Source organism: Phascolarctos cinereus, unplaced genomic scaffold (genome assembly GCF_003287225.1).
Source record: "Phascolarctos cinereus isolate Bilbo 61053 unplaced genomic scaffold, phaCin_HiC Scaffold_1;HRSCAF=81, whole genome shotgun sequence".
Lineage (NCBI taxonomy): Eukaryota > Metazoa > Chordata > Mammalia > Diprotodontia > Phascolarctidae > Phascolarctos > Phascolarctos cinereus.
This window is the reverse complement of record NW_027555514.1, coordinates 90,153,990-90,179,393: the sequence shown is the minus strand read 5'-3', so window position 1 is coordinate 90,179,393 and position 25,404 is coordinate 90,153,990. Positions and strand designations below refer to the sequence as shown.

The 25,404-nt window shown below is 37.0% G+C and overlaps 1 protein-coding gene across 1 annotated transcript in view; it reads left to right on the top strand.

Moving 5' to 3' along the window:
• The window catches only part of LOC110223882 (polypeptide N-acetylgalactosaminyltransferase 11-like), a 74,537-nt gene that overhangs the window by 24,662 nt on the left and 24,471 nt on the right, over positions 1-25,404 (top strand). Inside the window, exons 4-6 of the mRNA XM_021009612.2 lie at positions 2,725-2,891; positions 13,430-13,555; positions 20,950-21,199. Of these exons, the coding sequence (XP_020865271.1) occupies positions 2,725-2,891; positions 13,430-13,555; positions 20,950-21,199 (543 nt within the window). The remainder of the gene's footprint in view (positions 1-2,724; positions 2,892-13,429; positions 13,556-20,949; positions 21,200-25,404) is intronic.

Sequence of the window (25,404 nt, the reverse complement as noted above, 5' to 3'; positions counted from 1 at the left end):
ATGGTATTCTATTACATTAATATATCATCTTGTTCAGGTATTTCTAAGTTGTTAGGTAAATAGCCTCTTTCCAACATTTTGCCCTTACAAATAAAACAGGAATAAATACTGTTGTTCAGAGAGGTCTTTTCCCCTCCTCAACATCCTTAAGATAAAGTCCAAGCAGTGAAATCTCTGGGTTAGTCAGAGGGGATGATCAGTTGTGTGATGGATGGACTGTTGGTATTGCTTCACTGAAGCTGAAGTCCAACTGAATTTTATCATTTTAAACCTTTTTTTGGGGGGCTAGTTTGATAGGTGTAAAGTGCCATCATAAAGTGATTTTAAATACATTCCTCAGAGAGAATTTGAACAAGTTTTCTAGTGTTCATTAACATGTTACATTTCCTGCTCCAAAAATCATTTTCTGTTTTTCCTCATTTCCACTGTGTTGTCTATGACTTTATCTTCATCTGTATTAATTCAGTCCTTGATTCTGTCTATTAACATTGTCAGATTTTCTATTATATTCTCCATAATCTTAGTTCTTTTTTTATTATTTCCTCCCAACCTCTTTTTTTTTAAAAGCATCATTCAATTCCTCACTTCACTTCCTACCATGATTTTTAAATAGCTTCAAATTCTATTTTCATTTCAACTTGTGATTTCTTTTCCCAGTGTTAATTGTTGCTCTAATTCATTAAATATATCATCTATACATTTGAGGTCATCTCTTGGTTGTTTTGCATCATCTTTGCCTGTCAGTACTGCTTTGGTATATGCTTTAGTTGATCTCATATATCTGTGTTGCTCTAGAGATAGCTATGTGTTCAGCAGAGCCCTTCATTTTACTCATTTTCATTTCTCTTTTTCTGAATTTATATTGTTGTTTTTGAGGGCTATGTGAGGAACCTGGTTTCCTTGCAACTTCTTACTCTTCCATATCCTCAGAATTCCCAGATATCCTACTCAAAAATCTATCTTCTAACTTAGATGCAGATGAGAATGGGCAGTCTCCAATTTATAAATGGATTATGTTCCAAGAGTTTGCTTGTAAGTTGATGTGACACACAAATTATAAATGAGTCAAAGTATAAAACCCAATTGTCATCATTTTGACTAATTTGGAGAAAGGCCTTTTAGAACTATAGAACATATTTTTAAATGGGGACCAAAACAATTCTTTTAAAAAGTATATTTTCCATGGAAAAAAAAAGTAAATTATCAAATACAATGAGATTGAGGAAAAATCTTAAGGATGTTCAAATTATTTCAGAAAATAATTGTGTCTGTCAAAAGAAAAAGAATCCCCTTTCACAGTGCATGAGGAAGGAAAAGGAAACCAGAGAGAGTAAATTCCTTTCCCTTGCATCTAATGGGAAGGACAGACTGAAAGAAGGGACACATGTCAATAGAAAAACCTGTCAGTTTGGGGAGGACAAAGAATGCTATATTAAAACTATAGAATCATAGGGCTAGAGCTAGAAAGGAGTTCAGAAGTCATTTAGTCCAACCTTCTTCATTTTACAGATGAGGAATCTGTGGACCATGGAGGTCAAATGATGGGCTCAACGTCACAAGGGTGATAAACGTCCAAAGTGGATCTGAACTCAAATTTGCTAACTCCAAAGCCTACAAAACTCTTTCTACTGTCCCACACTGAAGTTTATGAACTGTTAAAACTGAAAATTTTCATTCAATTTTTTTCTTCTTGATGCTTTTTTCTCTTGCTTCTTCACTGACATGCTGCTGGACACCCGGCTGACCTTCTATAACCTCCTTTCCCACTGTCTTCCACCTCATGAAAATGAGACATTAAGTTCACCATAGCAAAAAGTTTGGGATGAAAATAGGTAGGATCTTGGCAAAATATGTTTGCTTCTTTGGGTTTCATTTTCCTCTTCTGTAAAATGAAGGATTGGGTAAGATGATTTTTAAAGCCCCTTCCAGTTCTGAAGTTTACCAAAACAAGGCCAAACAATCAGCATAGTCATAGCAAGAGAAAACATTGTTTGGAAAATATTAGAAAAAGCTAAGTGATCTCATATTCTTTTTCTTTTAATAGCTGTGAATAGCTTATTATTAATCTTATTAATAGCTAGCTAGCTTTAATAAATTCTTATTAATAGTACTTATAAATAATTGTAACATGAATATTATAAATAACTTTATTTATAAGCTTATTAAATAGCTAGCTAACATTTATAAGAGCTTTAGAGATGTTATCCCATTTTATCTTCATAACAATCCTGCTATTGTTATCCCCATTTTATAGCTAAGGAAACTGAGGCAGACAGGTTAAGCGACTGACTCAGAGTCAGCATCTGAAGCACACAGGATTTGAATTCAAGGCTTTCTGACTTCAGGTCCAGCGCTCTATACCCTATGATTATTTAATGAACTGGGATGGCCTAGTGAAAAGGGCACTGGCTTGGGAAGCAAAAGACCTAGGTTAACTTGTGACAATGGACAAGTCATTTAACCTCTTTACACCTCACTTTTTCTTATCTCTAAAATGGGAATATTCATACTTGTACTATTCACATCACAGGATTGTTCAGAGGAAAGCCCTTTGTAAGCAGTAAACCACTGTACAAATGTCAGCTTCTCTTATCATCATAAATAGAATGAGATCAAGACAAGCAGAGGACGTTAGAAATGGGTATCTGAAAATTTGGTAAATTGGAGCCTGAACCATTCAGGGTTTTTTAATGACTATTTTTCTTCTTATCTTTATGTCTACAGATGTCAAGCTAAGTCTTATCCCTACCATCTCCCAGTTGCCAGCATTATTATTTGTTTCTACAATGAAGTCCTTTCTGCCTTGCTTCGGACAGTGCACAGTGTCATTGATCATACTCCATGGCATCTCCTTCATGAAATCATTTTGATAGATGACCACAGTGAATTTGGTAAGGAACTCTCATGTTAAAAATAAAAGCTGACATCCACCTTGGACAGCAGCAATATCCCTGAGGCATTTGGCTTCTCTTTCTCTGACAATTGACATTCACACAGCTGGCATGAATAAAAGACTGTCTCCTGTCCAGCACAGTGATTCTACTGGGACCAGGTGCAATCAAGAACTTGCATATCCACTAGTTTTAAGGAAATCAGGGTATCGAATTATTAGTAACATAGATTCCTAACTGGCAGGGACTTTATGGGTCATCTAGTGACCCTCCTCATTTTATAAGTAGCTAGGTAACCCAGTGGATAGAGCACTAGACTTGGAGTCAGGAAGACTCCAGGTTCAAGTCCTGCCTCAGATACTTATTAGCTGTGTGACCTTGGGCAAGTCACTTATTGCCTGTCTGCCTCAATTTCTATATCTGTAAAATGGAGGTAATAAAAGTACTAACCTCTCAGAGTTGTTTGTGAGGATAAATGAGATAACATTTGTAAGGTATTTCTATGGCAGCTTAAAGTGCCGTAAAAATGCTAGCTATTATTATTAAGCAAACTGAGACCCTATGGTGGTTAGGTTTCCAGGCTAGCCCACAAAAGCCCATATTGTACCTGAAGTGTTGTGGGAAGTGAAGGAGAAGTAGAAGGAAGTTAAAAATAAGGAGAAGTCACAGAAGAATGAGGGAGTTAAAAAAAGGACTTTAAAGCGTAGGGACAATAGATGAGTCAAATCAGAGGGGAAAAATAAGTAATTTCAGCTACATTCTGGGTTAGATATGCTTTAATGGGGTAAGCTAAGTAATGAGTCACTATTTAAAATATTGTTCTTGTGAGAAAAAAATCTATTCTGAGTTTCCAAACAAACTTTTGAAGCAAAAACCACTTGCAAATTGTGGTCTGACTGCATTGTACTGTGTCTGATTTAGGAAAAAGTCTTTGAGAAGGAAGGACACATATATCTTGGGAGAGGTCCAAGAGGTAGCAGCCATAAGAATCGGAAAACTCAAACTCATAAAATATGAAAAGATCTGATAAGTTTAGCTTATTAAGAAGATGAAGATAGCATAGTAATAGGACACCAGTTTCTAAATAGTTATCTTAGGTCAAAGTCAAGATTATCCACTTAGGTCAAAGGAACTTTTGGTTAAACATTAGGATTTTTTTTTAACTTAGAAGTTATTTAAAAACTAAAGTGGTTTATGTGAAATCTCTCATTGTGAGTGTACTGTATCTTCTCCGGTTGCTCTAATGCCAGACACATTTGGGCCTTAACCACAGACTCTTAGACATTAGTCAGTGGATTATCCTGAGGTCAGCTTTAATAAGCAGAGGGTGGGTGAACTCAACCTTCAGCTCAGGACTTGTCTCTTAATGCTTTCCCTAAACCTTGTAATTCAGGGTCCTTAACTGCCAAACCCTTTATGCCTGCTCGGTCCTCTCACTCCCCAATCACTAGCCTAATCTCCCGACTGCTTTTCTATTATACTTCTACAGTAGAACCCCTATTTATTTTTTTTTATTTTAGTTTTTCTCAACAACACGTAAAAACAAATGTTAACATTCGTTTTTGAAAATTTTGAGTTTCAAATCCCCTCCCTTTCTCTGCTCCCCTCTCCTGGAGAAGGCAAGAAATTTGATATAGATTATACATGTGCAGTCATGCAAAACATATTTTCATATTAGAGATGTTGTGAAAGAACAGACTGAAAAACCTCAAGGAAAATAAAATTTTTTGAAGTGTGCTTTGATCTACATTCAAACTCCATCAGTTCTTTCTCTGGGGATGGATAGCGTTTTTCATTCTAAATCCTTTGGAATTATCTTGGATCATTGTATTGCTGAGAATTGCTAAGTCATTCACAGTTGATCATTGTGCAACATTGTTGTTACCATGTACGATGTTCTCCTGGTACTGCTGACTTCATTTTGCATCAGTTCACATAAGTCTTTCCAAGTTTTTTTGGAAAGCATCCTGCTCATCATTTCTTATAGCACAATAATATTCCATTATAATCATATACTACAGCTTGTTTGGCCATTCCCCAATTGATGGGTATCCCCCCTACGCTACTATTAACAAACTCTTCTTCTCACACTTCCCCTCTTTTCAAACTCAGGGAAATCTGGAAGATATCCATGAAAGTTACACTAACCTCTTATCTGCTCAATCCAATGACCATTTCAATCCTTGCCTTTCCTGTTGCTTTTGATGCTTGTTGACTGCCCCAATGGTCTGACACTATCTTCCCTTGGTTTTCTTCCTATCTTTCTGATTTCTTCTTCTCAGTCTACCTTGCTGGATCTCCCCACTCCCTAAATATGGGTCTCCCCCAAGGCTCTATCCTCTTCTCTCTCTCTCTCTGCTCTTGTCTTTGTTGAACTCATTCAAACCTATGGATTCAATTTTATAACTTTATGTAAGTAACTTTCAAATCTATGTATCTAGCACTAATATCTCTCCTGAGACTCAGCTCCTACATCACCGACTGCCTTCTATCCATCTCCACTTAGATATCTGATTAGCATCCAAAACTGAATTCATTTACCAAAAAAACCTATTTAGAAGAAGTATCGTATTATGGAATCGAGCGATTTAGGTCTGGATTCCACATCCAACATCATCTATTGGCAAGCTATCTAACCTCTCTGAGCCTCAGTTGCCTTAAATGCAAAGTGATGGTAGTGTCTGTGCTACCTACCTCACTGGGTGGTTGTCAATTAAATAATATAATGTATGCAAAGTGCTTTGCAAACTTGAAGTCACTGTATAAATGCTATCTATTATTGTTATTATTGAACTTGCCCTTCCTTCAGACTTTCGTGTTTCTATTGAGGGCACCACTATCCCTCCAGTCACTCAGGTTAATGACATCAGAACCACCTTTAATGCTTTCCCTCACTTCTCTTGTCCAATCAGTGGACAAGTGCTTTCAAATTCTCCCTCTGCATCTCTAATATTCAACCTCCTATCTCCACTCACACAGCAACGGTCCCGGTTCAGATTCTTGTCACCTGTAGTCTTCTAGAATATTTTAAGAGGTGCCTAGTTTATCCTTCCGTTCTACTCTTCTCTCGCAATCAAAACTCCACAGATGGACCAAAATAATCTTCCTAAGTCACAGGTCTAACCATGTTTTTCCTTGGCTCAAAAACCTTTAGTGCATTCTTACTGACTTTAGAATAAAATAGAAACTCCTCATTCTTCATAATCTGGCTTCAATCTATCTTTTAACCTTATTTCATATTATTCCGTGGTGTATGCTTTAAATTCTAGCCAAATTGAATACCAGCTGTCCCTCAGGCTCAACAGAGCATCTCCTGGTTCCATGTACACATAGAAGCTATCCCTTATCCCTTGTCTACCCAAATACTTTTCTTTCTTTGGTATTCAGCTTTGTTATTCATGCTACCTCATGAAGTCACCTTAGATTTTCTGCTGCCTTACTTGTATATATATATTGTATGCCTCTTTCTTGAGGGAGAGAACTATGTTGTTTTGCCTTTGTATCCTCAGCATAGATCACAGTAATAAGTGCTTGATAGATGTCTGTTGAATTGACTCAACTCCTCTCATGTTGCATGGAAAACACATGCCATTATACATGGTAAGAATATGACTTCAAGAGTCTTCTGTTTTCCTGGGAAAAGAGAAGTCTAAATCCATTTCCATTGGGCCAGTTCCAAGGACTCTCATCCACAAGGAAACACAGACTTGTGATGCAACATAAATGGGATCCTGACCAATAAACCCTAATGGGTGGCCTGCTGCAGTAGAACAAATCCAAAACCCCTTGGCACCATCTTGTTTAGGAGAAGGAGCTCTGCAAACAACCCTCTGTCTAACTAGAAAGTATCCTGGGGACACCATGCTTGATTTTTTTTACCTAAAACACCACAATCATTTCTGGAAGGTTCAAGTGACTCCTTGGCAGCATGACTACAGTTATGATGTGTAGGCAGCTGTTTCCAAGTGCCCTGGCAGGTTATTTTCTTCCACAGCTGTATGGAAATTAACAGTGAACACCAGAGCTCCAAACGGCTGCTCTGAATTCCAAGGAGTAAATAGACTTGTTTTAAAGGACTGACATAGCTCACATGCACATATCAATGGCAAAAGATTGGACCATATGACTTCTGCTTTACAGTCTTAACTTCCCTAATTTCAAGCCCATAATATATGGATTTAAATTCCATAGAATTGAAGTGATAATTTTTGTATTTACCTTGAGCATGAGAAGCTTAAAAATGAGAAGATCCAACCATTTTTAAAGCCATGGTGCATGGATCATGTAGTTCTACTTCTGGCTTATTCCTGAATCGGTTGAAAAATTGATAGATGATGTGGCTTCTATTCTGCTGCACTGATTCTTCTCCTGCATCTCTGATTTCTCATGTTCTCTCTCCCGGGTCTTCTTCCTCCTGCACTCAACAGGGTTTTTGTCTTTCGTCCTCAAGTCTTCTCTCTGTCTCTGTCTGTCTCTGTCTCTTTGTCTGTCTCTGTCCTCTGTGTGTGTGTGTGTGTGTGTGTGTCTCTCTCTCTGTCTCTCTGTCTCTGTCTCTCTGTCTCTCTCTTACACACACACACACACACACACACACACACACACACACACAATCAAACACACATGGAGGAGTAACTGTCATTTAGTTTGTTTAGCTAACTTGAGGAAAACAGACTGCTGAAATTACCAACTGAAAGCAATTGTGACCAACAACAGGGTCTCTAAGGAAAAACTTAGAATGAAGTGAAAATTGGAAAAATGACAGAGGACTAGGTTTCCATTTCCTGGGAAATAGAAAAATGTCACCTTTCTGTCATGCGGATCCCAATCCCTGACACTGATGGATCTGATCTGCCTTGGGTGCCACTTTCAATAATCTTTATTGCTCAATTTTCCCACAACCCGCAATTTCCCTGGACATCAAAATTTGACTCACAACTCTACCCAAAAGGGTCCTGCAAGCATTCAGACTAATAAAGTAATGGTCGTAAGACAGGTTTTATTTCATCTGACAAAAACATGAAGGAAATAGTACCTGTGCTAATCTATAGTTAGGAAAGGTCTTTTCCCCTTTCCAGGGGGCATCAAGCGATTCTCCATCCTTGTGGGTCCCACCTTCTTTCTGGACCTATGTTGTCCACATGACTCACATTACTTGTGAAGAGATAGGTCCTGGTTGTTTTTTGTTTTTTTGTTTTGGGTTTTTGGTGGTTTTTTTGGTCTAGGCAATGGGGTTAAGTGACTTGCCCAGGGTCACACAGCTAGTAAGTGTTATGTGTCTGAAGCCAGATTTGAACTCAGGTCCTCCTGAATCCAGGGCCACTGCTCTATCCACTTTGCCATCTAGCTGCCCTACCCACCTGGTTGTTTTTTGGTGTATATGGGTCCAGCTGTGCTAATTCTTTTAGAGTCCCATGGGTGGTTCAAACTGTAAGCCACTGTCCAAGTCTGAATAAGGCTTTTTCTCTACTCTCTCCCCTCATTGGAGCACTGAATACCTTTGTCCTCCTCTCTGAATCAGGCTGAGTCTTCTCTTCCATATCTATATCTGGCAATGGGCCTTTGATGAACTTGGTTTCTACTATTGTAGCACCAGTTTTCTGTAATATTTAATCTGTATATTTTGCTTTTGTCCACAAGCTATGCCCATTTTTATTTTTTTTTCATTCAACACAAGCTGTTAAGTCACTATAGAAATATTAGGATAACTTTAAATAAACTAAAAATTAGAGGACAAAAATAATACCAATACTCCTCCTTTTTCTTCAAATGCATAAATTTAAAGAATCTCAAAATCTCTTCTATATTATTGCTTTTGGTAATGTCTGTATTACCTTACCAATAGGACCCTACTTGGCCCCCAACCTTGCTTTCAGAGAACTCATTGAACAATAGGTGGTTGGATATCATTTCATGGGCAGCTAGGTGATGCAGTGGATAACGTGCTGGGCCTGGAGGCAGGAAGACTTATCTTGGTGAGTTCAAATGTGACCTCAGACCCTTACTAGCTGTGTGACCCTGGGCAAGTCACATAACCCTGTTTGCCTCAGTTTCCTCATCTGTAAAAGGAACTGGAGAAGGAAATGGCAAATCATTCCAGTATCTTTGCCAAGAAAATCCAAAATCAGGTCATGTAGAGTTAGACATGACTGAATATCATCATCATCATCATATCATTTCATAATCATACTAGGGAAAACTAAATGAGATAAAATTGATTGAACAAATTGGGTGATGAATCCATATTTACTTAATTCTGTGCCATTCAATTCCATTCTACCATAACTTGGAAAAAAGCTAAGACCATAAGATTTCTCTACATTTTCATTTTTATATGACACACAGTTTAAAAATAAAAATGCTCTCAAAGAATAACTTCTCCTCAACTTCCTGTAATAAATGCAGAGATACAATATTTCAATGGATATGTGATTTCATCATGTAGGCATTTTCTCTGTCAGCATAAACTGCAACCCATCTAGTGTCTATCATCAACTATAAAGCCCCAGGATCAACTCTGAGACCATAAAAGTTCTTTCAAGATAGAAGGATCACAAATTTACAACTAGAAGGGATGTTAGAAGTTATCTAATCCAGAGCTGTCAAATTTAGGCCCAAACCAGATGAAAATGTAATTGGGAAATGTTTAACAACATAAATAAAAATACAACACAAACAATGTTAATTTGTGGTTTTTAAGTCAATATGTAACCTATAGGGATCCAAGATCCATTTCTATTTGAATTTGACGTCACTGATCTAATCCAACCTCCTAATTTCACACTTGAGGAAACTGAGGCCCAGAAAGATGATTTGTCCAAGGACACACAGTAAGTAGCAGAGTTATACCCTTATTTATTCCTTCTTTAATGACTCTGTGTACCTGAAATACAGTTTTCTCTGATAAGGGTTTGGAATCTAAGATGTGTAAATAATAAATAAAGGGTATGAGCTTTAATATGAAGGTCACATATCCATTTAAACATATTGTGGAGTTTAGTTTAAGGTGTTGATCTAAGCCTAATTTCTGCCAGACTACTTTCCAGAGTTTTGTTGTGTTTAATGGTCTTAGGAGAAGACAAAAACAGGAGGCAGGCAGGGGTCTTTACTAGAGAGGAAAGGAGAAGGAAGAAGGAAATTGCTACTGTATAACAGAGGTACATAAGATGAAGAATATATATATATATATATATATATATATATATATATATATATAATATATATAAAACTGTTGAGGAAGGAGTGATAGGAAGGGTCATCCCATGAACCTCATTTTCATCTGAATTAAAAGAAGATTGAATACACTTACTCCATCACACACAGTGATCTTGGTATAGAAACACATTAAATTCAAAAAGAAAATAGATGGGAACAGGGACAAGGGAGGGCTAGAAAGGATGTAACAGAAAGGCAAAGGATAGTTATAAGGGAAGTAAGAGAATAGTCATAAACAAAACATATTGGAGGAAGGAACATGAAGGGAAGATTAAAAGGAAAGGAAGAAAAGAGTAAAAATCTGGGATTGGGGTGGGGTAAGGAGAACAGAAAAGCTGTTAAGAGAGGAAACAGCCTGTTTTACAAGATCATGAGTCAAGTATATTTCCTCTCTTCTACCACTATCTTATTTATAAAGAGGGAGGTGGGAATAAAGAGTACAGGTACAAGAGGACAGGACGGAGGGACACAGCCATTAGATTTAAATTAAATAATTAATTTATACACAATTAACCATCGTAACTGTGATTGTAAATGGGATGAACTCACCTCTAAAATGAGAGAAGACAACAGAATGGATTTAGAAAGCAGTATTTAAAGCATTAATTGTTCATATGTAAGTTGGACTAATATAACAAAATGGCAATGATACCTAAATTAATTTACTTATTTAGTACTATACCAATGAAATTCCTAAAAGATATTTCATAGAACTAGAAAAAATAATAAGAAAATTCACATGGAAGAAAAGGTCAATAACTTCAAATGCAATAATAAAAAAAAAAGTAGGAAGGAAGTGGGTATGTGACTACCAGATCTCAAACTTTATTACAAAATGGCAATCATTAAAAAGATTTGATACTGGTTAATAAAAAGAAAGGTTGATCAGTGAAACGGGTTAGGTTCTACAATTTTCTCTAGTAAAGACCTCATATCCAATATATATAAAGAACTGATTCAAATTGATGTGATGAAGAGCCATCCCTCAATGGATATCATATCAAAGGATATGAAGAATGAATTTTCAAAGGAAGAAATCCAAACTATCAACAAGCATGTGAAAAATCACCAATCACCAATCACTAATAGTTAGAGAAATACCAATAGAATGACTTTGAGGTCCAACCTTGTGCTTCTCAAATTGACATAGATAACCCAAGAAGAAAATCACAAATGTTGGAAGGGCCATGGGAAAATGGGCGCATCACTGCTCTACTGGTAGAACTGTGAGTTGGTTTAGACGCTCTGGAAAGCAATTTGGAACTATTCTCAGAGAGGTTCTAAATGCCCTTTGTCCCAATTATACAATTAAGCTTCTACCCCAAAGAACACACAGAGAGAAAGGATCTAGATGTACAAAAATATTTATGGCAGCTTATTTCATGGTAGCCAAGGATTCGAAACTAGCAGACTGTCCTCTTATTGGAAAATGACTAGACAAATAGTGCTACATGAATGTAATGAATTATAATTGTGCCCTAAGAAAAGATGAAATGGGCAGTCTCAGAGAAAACTGGAGTGATTTTTATGAACTGATGCAGAGCACAGTGAGCAGAGCTAGGAGCACAATTTAGATGATGATAACAATATTATAGAGAAAAACAACTTCGACACTATTTAGAACTCTGTTCAATTCAATGATAAACCATAGGTCCAAAAAAATGAAGCTGAAACAGTCCACTTAACTTCTGACAGAGAGGTGAAGAAGTTACAATGCAGAAAGGAACAAACATTTTCAGACATAGCTAATACAAGAATTTGTTTTACAAGACTATGTAGATATTTATTGAGGGATTTGTTTTTAGTTTGTTCTTAAATTTGTTTAATGAAGAGGGTAATGAGAGGAGCAGATGAAAAATATTTGGTACCTAAAAGAACAAAATAATGAGATTGCTGATCTACTGTGATACCAATAATTAATTAAAATTACGATGTTATGTGTGATTTATATGTTAATGAGCTCCCTCTTCCCTGACAGATGGACTGAATTTAATCTTGGGAGTTCTGTCTAATAATTATATCTATGGTACATTTCCCTCAGTTACATGAAGTTCATAATGTGGCTTGTGTCTCTTAAGTGTCCTCTGCAAGCATAATGAGTCCAATGGAGTAAACATAGGAAAGATTATTAATGACACATAAAGATTGGTGGCTATATCAAAGCCCCCGAAACAAAGCATATATATATGTGTGTGTGTGTGTGTGTGTGTGTGTGTGTGTGTGTGTGTGTATACACACACATATATACACACATATATATACATATATATATACACATATATATATGCATATATATTATATATATATATATATATATATATATATATATATATATATATTTGAAATATCAAGTTATAATCCTCTATCTGGTTTGGAGCTCAGTTTCCTTTTTCCCCAAGAGGTTTAATCTTAGTCACTGCAAACTCAGCACCAATAGGTGAAGTTCTAGTAGTGTGAATGGAGTCAAGGGTCTGGATGGAATGTAGCTTCTGCCTCTTTCTACCTACCTATTTCCTTATGGCTCCTGCTGATTTTCTTGCTCCAGACTCACTCCCAGGGTAATAGCTCTTGGCTGACATCTCTTAGCATATATCATAATTTTCAGTGCATTCAGCTTGAAATTCCAGATTATTGTAGCTCCTGAAGGTCCCAGTTTAGCTCTGAAACGTCATGGTTTCACTTGGTTACTAGTTCTAGGTTCCTCTCTCTTTACTGTGGCCCGATGGCCACAGTTCATGGCTTTACATGTATATATAGAGGCCTTTTTCCAGTCACTCACTATAAGTAGGACTCCTTTGAAGACTGTGGATTTCTTTTCAATTGAATCCTCAAAGTACACAATTGCTACATATGCGAAACATTTTTTAAAAATTTTTGAAGTGCTTGCCCTCCCTCTTCTTTTTTCCAAGTGGCACAGCAGATGAAATATTGGGTTCAATCAAGAAGGGCTGAGTTCAACTTCTATCTCAAACAATTACCGGTTGTGTAACCTGGGACAAATCACTTAACTTCTCTTAGTGTTGGGTTTCCTCATCTGTAAAATTGGGATAATAATAGCATCTACCTAAAGTTGTTGTGAGTATCAAATGAGATAACATATGTGAGGCACTTTGCGAAACTTAAATTGCTATATAAATGCCAGCTATTATTATTGTTATTCAACAAAATTTTTAAAAGTAGATTAAAGTTTCTTAATACAAATTAACACTCACTTGGTCTGTGGACCAATCTAATTATGTCATGTATTCCAGCAAATACTAAATACTTACGGGGGAATATCTGTGTGGTTGTGTTTCATAAATATGTGATTATTCTTCTATTTTTAGATTATTTGAAAGAAAACCTACGTAAATATATGAAAGAAAAATTTCCTGAAAATGTTAAATTAATAAGAAATGACAAACGAGAGGGACTGATTCGAGGAAGAATGATCGGAGCAGCTAATGCTACAGGTATGACGTACTGTGTATTTTTTTCCTTGCGTAAATGGCCATGTATATCTCAGACACAGTGTGTGGGTATATTTAAAGTCCACTAGTGCCTCCTTTGTCTTCGTTTAAAGAGATAGACATCAGGAGATGCACCCAACCTTTGAATAGCTCTGAAAATGGATTCTGGCCCACCCCATAGATGTTTGGGACTTTAATCAGGATTTGTTGCATGGCCAAGCTCAGTAGTCCCATATGCTATTATTTGCCTTTCACATAACATCAACCTGGAATAAGCAGCAGTTAATGCTAAAATGTAACTGAACACTGTTGCTTTGATTTGGTTGATCTGGAGCATTAAAATGTGTGTGCTTCCATTGCTCAGACATGGCCAATACATTCTGTGACCTTGCATTTAGGGCCAACTTTCCCCAAGTTAGAGATAATCTGCTTTCCATTTGGAGGCATGATTCCTCTCATATGCAAATCTGAGTAAGAGATAATTATAAGATTTGACTGACTCATCCTTGCCAAAAGACAGTTAACTTAAGTGTGTTTTTAATTGTAAAAGGCTTTGGAAAATAGGACTGATTTTTGTCATAGGCAAGAGTATTGCCAACTGTACCAAATACAAATTGCTAGCGACAGATTCTGTGCCATTGGGTTGTGAGGAGGTGGATTAGAGAAGAGGGAATGAGTCTGAAAACAAATTAACGTGAAGTGAAATTTTATTTTTACTTCACTTTCTTTGACTCATTTACCTGAATGCTCTTCATGACTTTTTGCCTGAACAGCAAGAAAAGTTACTAGTTCTTAATGGCTTAGATTCAGTTTAGTTTTTCAAATCAAATATTTTCTAGGCATCTGCTGTGTGCCATTCTTAGCCTTCAATTGTCCTCTATATCCAGACTCTTAATCTCCTAAAATGCACTGGAAAATTATCACCCTGTGTCTTAAAAACTACCTCTGTGCTTACTATTACTTCTCTGCCTTTCTTTGCTTTTCCTTCACCAAATCTTGTTTCTGAATTCTGATATTCCCTAAGGATATTCTGAATTGAAAATTTAAAAATTTCCTTGTTGGGGGTTAACAGAAAGGCCTGGGACTTTAACTATTTCTTCAATAATCCTTTTGTAATGTTGAATTCATTTTCAGAAGTATATCCTACAGATAAAATTCTATCAATCTTTTCCCCTCTTAGTCTAACCAAGACAGGATGAGGTTAAAATGAGGAAAAAGAAAAGTATCCCATTAATTTGTGGCAGTTAAAACAACATGTGGTTAGACTTTAATCACATTGGCCAAAAATCATTGGTTTGGTTTTTGGTATTGTTTGTTTATTCCATCTCCTAGTAAAAAGTTAATCTTGAATAAATTCCAACTCAATAAACAGTTATGTACTGCGTATTTGTGTGATAAATGCTATAGATAGAAAGATGAATTAAACCCAGTCCCTTTTCTCAAGGTGTTTACAGTCTAGTAGAGGAGATGACAAGGATCTGCGTATCTATAGTACAAATTAGGACCTAGTTCCAAAAACAAGATACTCCATCTCTTGGCTCTAGACATTTTCTCTGGCTATCCCTTGTGCTTGGAATGCTCTCTTTCCTCATCTCTGGCTCCTGGCTTCCTTAGCTTCCTTCAAGTCCCAACCAAAATCTCATCTATTACAGGAAACCTTGTCTGATTCTTCTTAATTTTAGTGCTTCCTTCTGTTAATTATTTCCTATTTATCTTGTATATAACTTATTTGAACATATTTGTTTGCCCTTTCCCATATTAGACTATGAGATCCTTGAGGTCAGGGCTTTTTTTTTTTTAATCTCTAGCACTTGGCATAGTTCCTGGCACATAATAGTACATAGTAGGTGTGCACTAAGCACATAGCAGGTGCTTAATAAATGTTTATTGACTGACTGACTGGCTGACTGACTGGCAAATGTCTAAGGGAGTTCCAGAAAAAGTGTTATGAGAGCTTTGACGGGCTTCATTATAGAAACAGCACCTGAGTGAGTCTGGAATGATAGAAAAGATCTCAACAGGTGGCAATGTGAGCAAGAGTGGAACTGAAGAAATTTCAGTAGTGAAGAATAGTATGCTTCCCTTAGATTAAGAGAAAAGGAGATTTCCCCACCTTTAGGAATGTAACTAAGAAGGTTAGAGGGTCCTAACAAGCTAGACGTGTTGGTCACAGTGGTTGTTCCAGCTCAGGACTTAGAAGAAGCCAGCCTAGAGAAAGAGGAAAAACAAAGGTAATTGGAAAGAAGTAGGGTATTTACATATGCTAATCCCTTCTTCCCTGAGGCAAAACTATTCCCAAGGCTTCTAAAACCATAAAATAGTGCTACAAAATGAGTAGACACTTGCTCTTTAAAGAAAAGCTATGGCAAATCTGGACAGCATACTAAAAGGCAGCTATATCACCTTGCCAACAAAGGTCTGTATAGTCAAAGCTATGGTTTTTTCCAGTAGCGATGTATGACTGTGAGAGTTGGACTATAAGGAAAGCTGAGTGCCAGCAGAATTGATGCTTTAAATTGTGCTAGAGATTTTTGAGAGTCCCTTGGACAGCAAGAAGATCAAATCAGTCAATACTTAAAGAAATTAATTCAGGCTATTCGCTGGAAGGTCAAATACTGAAGCTGAAGCTTAAATATTTTGGTCACATAACGAGAAGATGGGACTCATTGGAAAAGACCCTGGTGTTGGGAAGGATTGAAGACAAAAAGAGAAGGGGATGGCAGAGGATGAGATGGATAGATAAAATAATGGAAACAATAAACATGAACTTGGACAGACTTTGAGAGATGGGGGAGGATAGAAGCACTTGGTGTGCTGTGGTCCGTGGGATCACAAAGAGTTGGATAGACTGAACAATAACAATATAATTTAGGGTCTTTGGAAGACAGATTTTTTTTTTCAATTACTAGTCCAAAGACATGGGGTCAAGAGGCTTTTGTACAGTTTTCAAATCTTTGCTTCTTTTGTTTCTTGAACTTGAGCCATATTTACCAACTTATTTTCACCATTCTCCCCTTGCCCACCTTTATATCAAAGTCATCAAGCTTTATAGCTTAGGTTTGATTAAGTCAGAAGGCTTTGAGTTATTCATAGCATTTCTCTACCTTGTTATCCTTTGCGACAGATAATTGGTACGTAAATTATAATGATCCCCATGGTGATCTTTGGGCTTAGTATTCATCATGAGTATTACAAGGCAAGATGGCTAAGTGTTCTATGAAATGATTTTTGTTGTTACCCTTGTATGCCCAGTGGAGCCAACTCCATGGACTTCTTTAGTTGCTTCTCCATGGAAAACATATATAGATTTCCATTTAGCTGCACTGTCCTTATATTGTTCCTCTCCCTATTCCCACAAATGAGTGATAGAACAGAGAGACAAATGCTTACCAAATATGTTTGCCACGCTCGTGGAGAATGCCTTGCACAGAGTGGATTTCCTTTAGCTGGTGGGATCCTTCAGATACTCTTATTTGTGGATTACATTGTTTTGATTGCATCAAACCCCAGAACACTATAGTTTCTTTAATAAGATTTATACCGCTTCAAAGAATTATCCCTAACACAGGCATTGGATATATAGCCCCACTGAGCTGCCCCACAAATACATACAGCTTGGAAAAACACTTCACATGAACAGTGAATCTCTCTAAAATTAAATAGGTATGAGATAAAAAGGGGCAGCTAGGTGGTGCAGTGGATAGAGCACCAGCCCTGAAGTCAGGAGTACCTGAGTTCAAATCCTGCCTCAGACTAAACACTTGACACTTACTAGTTATGTGACCCTGGGCAAGTCAGTTAACCCTGATTGCCTTTAAAAAAAAAAGATAAAAGGTGATTTTCCTCACATCTAGAAGCATTGTTAGGCAAATCAGAATAGTTCTATGAACATTGACTCTGTGTTAGACTCCCTTTAGTTGACTACAGTGGTGGAAGAGGGTAGGTATATCATTTATGTCCTACATAATGCATAATTGATGCAATGGTCTACATAATGCATAAGTTTTACATGATGCAACAGTGAAGGAAACACCTCAACTATTACCCTAAATTATTGACAAACATTCGAGTGTTTACCCTATGCAATCTACTGTGCTCAGCACTAGGGAGAGCAAGGAAGAAATGTGAGACATAGTCCCTGACCTCAGAGAATTACTGGAGAGGTAGCAGTGACTGGTGCACCCCATCATTGCTATTGATACCTCTATGGATCCCCCTCCACACTGATCTTGATTCTGGAGGAAGCGGACTCTCTTGGGAGGTAGTGGGAAGCCTTTAAATGGAGTCAGGATGACAACTTATCAGGAGTGTTGAGGACAGAATTCGTGGTCAGGTATGGGTTGGATGAAGCAGACCTATGAAGTCCCCTCTAAATCTGAGATGGTGATTCTCTTATCTGATGAGGTAGCCTGCTGCTTAGCAACTTTGAGGAGTTTCTGAAATGATGCTGACATACATTGGATCCCCATCTTTGTGTGGAGTCAGACAACCAGAGGAGTTGCCAGCTCTAACATTGGTGCTGGAATCAGTGGTAGAGTATATGAATGTATTCCAGGTCCTGTCTAGAGTTTATTATGGAATCAGCTGGCTTTAATTGAATAATTTGTCAAAGGGTGCTTACATCCAAACTGAGATGGCAAAGACCAACAACTCCTCATCTATAAAATGAAAGAGTTAAGGAGAGAAGGGAAAAAGGATTTATATAGTACCTACATCAAATGAGATAATAATTACAAAGTGTTAGTGCCTGGTACATAATAAGCACTATAAAAATGTTAGCTATTATTATAAGTGCTTTACAAGTATTACCTTATCTGATCCTCACAACAACCTTTTGGGGTAGGTGCTATTATCATCCCCACTTTATATTTGAGGAAACTGAGACAGATAGAGGTTAAATGATTTGCCCAAGGTCACAAAACTAGTATGAGGTCAATTTGAACTCAGATCTTCCTGCCTTCAGGCTCAGCATTCTACCTACTCTACCACCATCTGATATAATTCCCAAGGCCCCTTCTTTACTCTAAATCTATGATCCTATGAAACACAGTCCCAAATCAGGACAAACTTTAATTGACTGGCCTGTTCTATGATCATGGAAATCTTGCCTTTTGACTTATACAAGTTTGTGGAGCTTGGAGAAAGGGTTAGTCTAACTCAAAGTAGCACCAGCTAAATTGGACCCACATCTTCCCAAGATGGTGAGCTTTTACTATAGATTCCTGGGAGCAGTACTTCAGCTGGCTGCCTACCCAGAAACTTAAGGAGAACCCTACTGACCTCTCCTCCCTGTTCTGCACACACGGTGCTCCACCTCATATCTCCATGGATTTGCATTGGACAGTCCTCATAAATGGAAAACACTTCCTCCTTACTTCCACTTCTCAGAGTCCCTGGTTTCTTTCAAGACTCACTCAAGCTCCACCTTCTTCATGAAGCCTTTTCTAGTCCCTTTCCATCCAGCTACAAAGGCACCTCCTCCCCAAACTACTTTGTATTCATTTTGTGTATATGCCATATATAAACATGTATATATACATGTATATTATATACGGAGGAGTTGTCTCCCCTATTAGAATGTAAATTCTTTGAGGGCAAGGAACTGTTCCAGTTTAGTCTTTGTGTCCCATCACTCAGTACAGTTTCTTTCATGTAATAAGCATTTAATAAGTATTGATTGATGGCTTGACATGACTACAAACAAATTAACCTAATCTCTCATATTTCCAGTCATCCAGTTGCTATGGTCACTTAGTTCTCAGGAATAATCACATTTAGCTCTCCATGTTGCCATGGGAACTTTGGAAGAATCAGACACAGAGGTACCTGTGTAACTAAATTGGAATATGGCTTAAATTCATTAAGAGAGTTTTGTATGCCAACGTATAAGCAACAATTCCATTCAGAAAGAATTTTTGACTAAACTTCCCACATTGGACCTGATTTGTGATGGGTAGTTTTGTTCATATTTAACATTTTATTCTGAGATATATATGTATATGTATATACATATATGCAAAAGCAGTTGAATGACAATAGAGGATTTCATTAACCATGACACTTTTCAGCTTAAAAATTTTTTTTCAGGGGCTTCACATTACCCACAGGACAAAGCTTGAACTCTTCTGATCTGGCATTCAAAGCCTTCCACATTTTGCCCCCAATTTTTTATCTCCTACTCTTTCCTAATACAAACTCCACTCTAGCCAGGCTACTCTGATGATGATATTGCCTAAAGAAGATAAATTCATTCTTACCTTGTTACCTTTGCTTTCCTTCCATAAAAATGTTCTTTACTCTTTTCTCTACCCCACTTGGAATTAATTCTTTCTGCCATCTAACTAGTCCCATTCATCCTTTAAGCGCCTGCTCAAATCTTCCATTCTCATCCAATGCAAGTTCCCTGAGAACACAAATGGCCTTGCTTGTATCCCTGGTGCTTGGCACAATGCTTTGCTCATGATACTTGATAAATGTTTTTTTCAATAATTCATTCATTCATTCCATCCTTCAAGAAACCTCCTTTGACTGGAGTGATCTCTCTCTTCTATATTATATCATATCACACAGTTTAGACTTCATTCTGTAATGTCATTATTATTTTCTGTTTGTTTCATATGTGTTAGACATATTACCATAACTAAATTATGAGCTCTTAGTGAGCAAGGATCTATGAAGCTTCTTTTGTATTTTCCAAAGCATTTAGCACAGTATTTGGTACATCTAGGGCAATACTCTAATTATTTAATTGATTCAAATCCTTTCAAGACCTAACTCAATTCCTATTTCATCCTCCTCCATTCCTGCCCACTGTAACCTTTCTCTTTTCTGAAGCTCTATGGTACTTATTATCTATATTATTTTTGCACTTAATGTTAATGGCATATAACTTTGCATTTTTTGTTTTGTTATTTAACTGTTGCAAAGTCCTTGAATACAGGGTCTGTGTCTTATAATTGTCTTAAACTCTTACAACACTGAGAGCTCCTTGAGGGAAGATACTGTTTTTATCTTTCTTCATATCCCCAGCACTTAGCACAGTGCTTGGCACACATCAGGTGCTTACTATATGTTTATTGTTTTGCTGATAATACAACATGTAGCAGGTGCTCAAGAATGCCCATTGAATCGAATTGTATTTTGTTTTGTTTCGGGTTTTTTGCTAGGCAGTGGGGCTAAGTGACTTGCCCAGGGTCACACAGCTAGTAAGTGTCAAGTGTCTGAGGCCAGATTTGAACTCAGGTCCTCCTGACTCCAGGGCCAGTGGTCTATCAACTGCACCACCTAGCTTCCCAAATCTAATTGTATTTTAACCTGGGTATTTTGGATTGAAGGAATAGTAGCATCCAAGGTGAATGTTATTAGGACCTACTAGACCTTTGGTTTTATGTTCCTAGGAGAAGTTCTTGTGTTCCTAGACAGCCACTGTGAGGTGAATAAAATGTGGCTACAGCCCTTATTGTTTGCGATCCAAAAAGACCACAGAATGGTGGTGTGCCCTCTAATTGATGCAATCAGTGCTTACACTCTCAACTACATGCCATCTCCTATCCTCCGTGGAGGGTTCACCTGGAATCTACACTTTAAATGGGAACATGTCCCTCGATCTTACTTACTAGGACCAGAAGGAGCTGCTGCACCAATAAAGTAAGATTTCTCTTAATAGATAGAAAACTAACTAGTGTGTATTTTATAGAAAAGAATGAACTATTTATTACAGAGGCAATTCCTTCAGTTTCTTGTGCTTAAAGAATAGAAAGTGTTAGGATTTCAGATGGATTGCTCCTTCTGAAATTCTTGGTGTACAACTTTTCCAGAAACATGCATTGACCTAACACTTGACAGCCACCTGGAAGGCTTTAGTTCTCTGCACGTTTAACTCAAGATGAACATTATGCTCCAAAATATTCATGCTATTGGTGCCTCATCTAATTTCACAGATGTATGAGTAATTGTTAAAGCATCATTTGAGGCAGAGAAAAGGCCATTGAGTCCAATGCTACCATTTTATAGATGAGCAAATTGAGACACAGAGAGTCTAAGTGATCTGCCCAGGGTTACATAACTAGTGTCTGAGGCAGGATTTGAACTCAGGTCTTCATGTGCAGTGTTTTCTCCACTATGTCACCTAGCTCTCTCTATTTTGGATCTTATATTCAGGTGCATGTGAGCATATTAATCAAATTAGTTATATGGCCCTGTTGCTGTAATTCTGCACAAAAGGTACATCTTGTCAAGGTCAAACAGAGACTTTGTCATCAAGGATTTATGGCCTAGAGTTTGTATTGGAGTTAATATAATTTTCCTAATTCTTGTCTTTGTAAATTTTGTTTGTAATAATGTATGTGGACTTATATACACACACGTATATGTGTAAACATATATATATCATGAAAAATTAATTTGCTGTTAATTCTTTGCTTTAAATGATCTAAGTCTGAAGTTTGTGATTTCTCTGTTACTGAAAGCTTCTGATAGAAATAGCTTCTCATGGAAGCTATAAAAAGTAAAGCACTTTATAGCTAAAGCAATTGCTAGGGGGCAACCTTGGCTAAGTAACACCAAAGCTACATGTAGATTTGAAACAAATACCAGAGGAATGGGATCAGGAATGTTTTCTTTAAAAAAAAAATAGTAAAAGTCAGAGATACTGCACAGGGGAAAGGCCATCTGTGACTATATGGAATTGGTCAAGGAGCTTTCTGTCTTGCAAGAAAGAGATTTTGCATCTTTCTTCACAGGGATGTGAGATGTCAGCCCCCTAAACTGCATCTTTTCTTCTCTCCCCATAAACTTTCCTCTTCCTGCAAGCTGAGAGGAAGAAAGGAGCAAAGCTGTCATAATTCTAGGCTAGCCTCAAACCCAGAAAGCCAAGTTTGTGCTGAGGAGGCTTTTGACAACTAGCTAAAACAGGGTGAATTATAAAGGATAATTCTAATCAAGATTATTGTATTAATATGAGCTTTATAATAAACTGTAAAAGAACAGGTTAAAAGAAAATTTAGGCTAGCTGAGAAAGAAACTTAACTGTATTACATTTTATGCTCTACCCCCCAATCCTTCCTGTTACTCTCTGAGAATGGGGAAGAAGGAAATTGAGGGGAGGGAGAGAATACTATAATGCAGAAGTGAAAGTAGAAGGGGAAGATTGAAATAGTAAGGAGGAAGGGAGGAGGGGAAGAGAAAACCACCTTCCCGAGTAATTAATAAAATATGAGCATTAACTCTTTAAATGGCAAGGTTGGTTTTTTTGTTGTTGTTTTTGTCAATGTGTATAATCTTCTTTGGGTAAGTATATAACACATTTTTAGAACTTCCTATGCTGTTTTTAGACATAACTTTTCTACAGAGATTATCTGATCCACAAAGGGGGTAAGGAGGAAGATTAATTAAAGACTACATAGAAGTAAAAAGCAATTTACTTTTAATATTGTTTTAAAAAGATAAACTCATCCAGTTTTAAAATCAAGATTGGGGAACACAAAAACATACGTATCTGCATGTGTGTATGTATGTGTGTGTGTGTGTGTGTGTGTATTTCATACAGTCAGTTTAAGGAATGATAGAAGGAAAACTAATTGACAGGGGTAGAAGGAAAATATAAGAGGCAAAAGGTACATTGTACTGGATATTAGTGTCTGGTGCAAAGACAGTTTAAGGCAGTAGCAGAAAATCCAGGCTTAGCAATGTTCAAAGTCGTAACTATGGTGCCAGGCAAAAATTAGATTCAAGCAGCTAGATAGTCTAACAGACCTTGCTGAAATAGGACCAAGGATAGCTCCTTAAGAGTTGTGTCAGTAGAAGTTTCATATTCTGAAGCAGTTACCTGCAGAAGTGAAGATAATTTTAATTAAAAGCTGAAGGATAATGTAAGAGCCACCATGAGTTACTTTTGTCATATCCTAAATTCTTTTATGTTGTAGGTTTCAAAGTGCTATCACCTCTTATAATTTCTATTAGAAATGCTCATTAGTTTATTGTAATACTTCCCCCTCCTCCCATTAAGCTTCAAAATCATTGGTTCATTGTGCTTGCTTTACTGCTGCCACTACATCTTCTTCTAACTTCTGTTAAGAATTAACTGTTTTAGCTAGTTGTCAAATGTCTCCTCAGCATAAGTGTGGCTCTCTGGGTTTGAGGCTAATTTAGAATCATTACTCCTTTTCTTCTCTCAGCTAGCAGGAAGAAGAAAGGATATGGAGCAGAGAGAAAAGATGCAGCTTTAAAACATGCCCAGTTTTACCCTTCTGTCATGTTCTGCTATCTTAAACATTTTTCTTGAAAGGGCTTTACTATGACAGAAACATCTCTATCTAATGTCATTAATTGGTTCTGCAAAAACATATTTTAACAGAATTATAGGGGACATTCAATAAGGTAAATATAAATGCTATTGATGTAATGTTAGTGGGTTTTGGTCATACCATATTAATGACATTGTAAAATGGTTTTGAGTAGGAAAACAATTAAGCAGGTTATAGCTATATTTACTGCAGGTAAACAGGAAATTAGCATAATAAACCAAAGGCAAAGTTAAAAAGTTACAGGGAACTAGACTTTAACTTTTTTAATTTAAATTTTCTTTTTATTGAATTTCTTTTTTCCAGATCTTGTCTATAGAGTCAGCCAGTTCACTTCCACATTGGTTGTAAATCAAGCTTAGGTATTTTAGCCAAAATAGATTTGGCAAGGATACTAGGAGTTTCAGACATGCTGAAATCTGCTTTTTAGCCTCAGTTCTGGATGTGTGACCCTTTGGCTTGTTAAAGGTATTTCTAATCTGATTGGCTCTCCAAAAATTATTCCTTTTGGCCTCATAACATCTTTCACAAACATCATGCATTTCCTTGCATCCTAGTCTCTTATATTTTTCCTTCTCTTTGTTTCTCAACTTCTCTTTGAGAACTGCTTTTTTCTATAATTAATTTCTCCCCTCAGTTGCCCTCCCTCTTATTCCTTCATTTCTCTTAACCACTTTCCCTCCTTTTTCCCCGTCCAGTGAAATGTTTTTCTGTACACAACTATGTGAGTGTATTCTCTCCTTTGACCAGTTCAGAGTGAGTTTCAAGTATTGCCTGCTCTCTGCTTCCTCCTTATTCATATAGACTACCTGTATACTCCAATAATGTGAGATTATTTTCCCCATCCTTCCTCTTTCTCCTTACCCCAGTGCATTCCTCTTCCCCCCCACCTCCATTCTTTTTTTTTAAGATCATCAAAACATAAAAGGTTTTCTGCCTGATTAGATTCCCTCTGTGACCCTTGATGATAAAGATCCAAGGGGGATACGTATATTATTTTCATATGTTAGAGTATAAACAATGTATCCTTGTTTAGTCTCTTATGATTGCTCACTTATAGCTAACTTTTATATTTCTCTTATCCCCTATGTTTGTATTTCGATGTTTCTACATAGTTCTGGTCTTTTCATCAGGAATGCTTGGAAATCCTATTTCATTAAAAGTCCATTTCCCCCTGTAAGATTATATTCAGTTTTACTGGGTAAATAATTGTTGGCTGTAAACCGAGATCTTTTGCCTTCTGGAACATAATTCAAGCCCTATGTTTCATTCTAATGGTGATACAGATTAGGTTTTTCACGATTAAATTGTAACTCTTTAAGGCCAAGAATTGTCATATCCCCAGTGATTAGTACAATATCCTAGTGTTGAGGTTAGAGTTAGGAGAGCTGGTTCAGGTGTGAAAGAATTCATCATACTTTCTCTGTAGACATTGGTAATGAGTTCAGGGCATATCCCAAGAATGTTGGGGTGCTGCCTGAGGTGTGAGGAATAGACATGTGTGTCCTAGTATCCTGCAAGAATTTACTTGGACAGTCTGCAAGTTAAAGA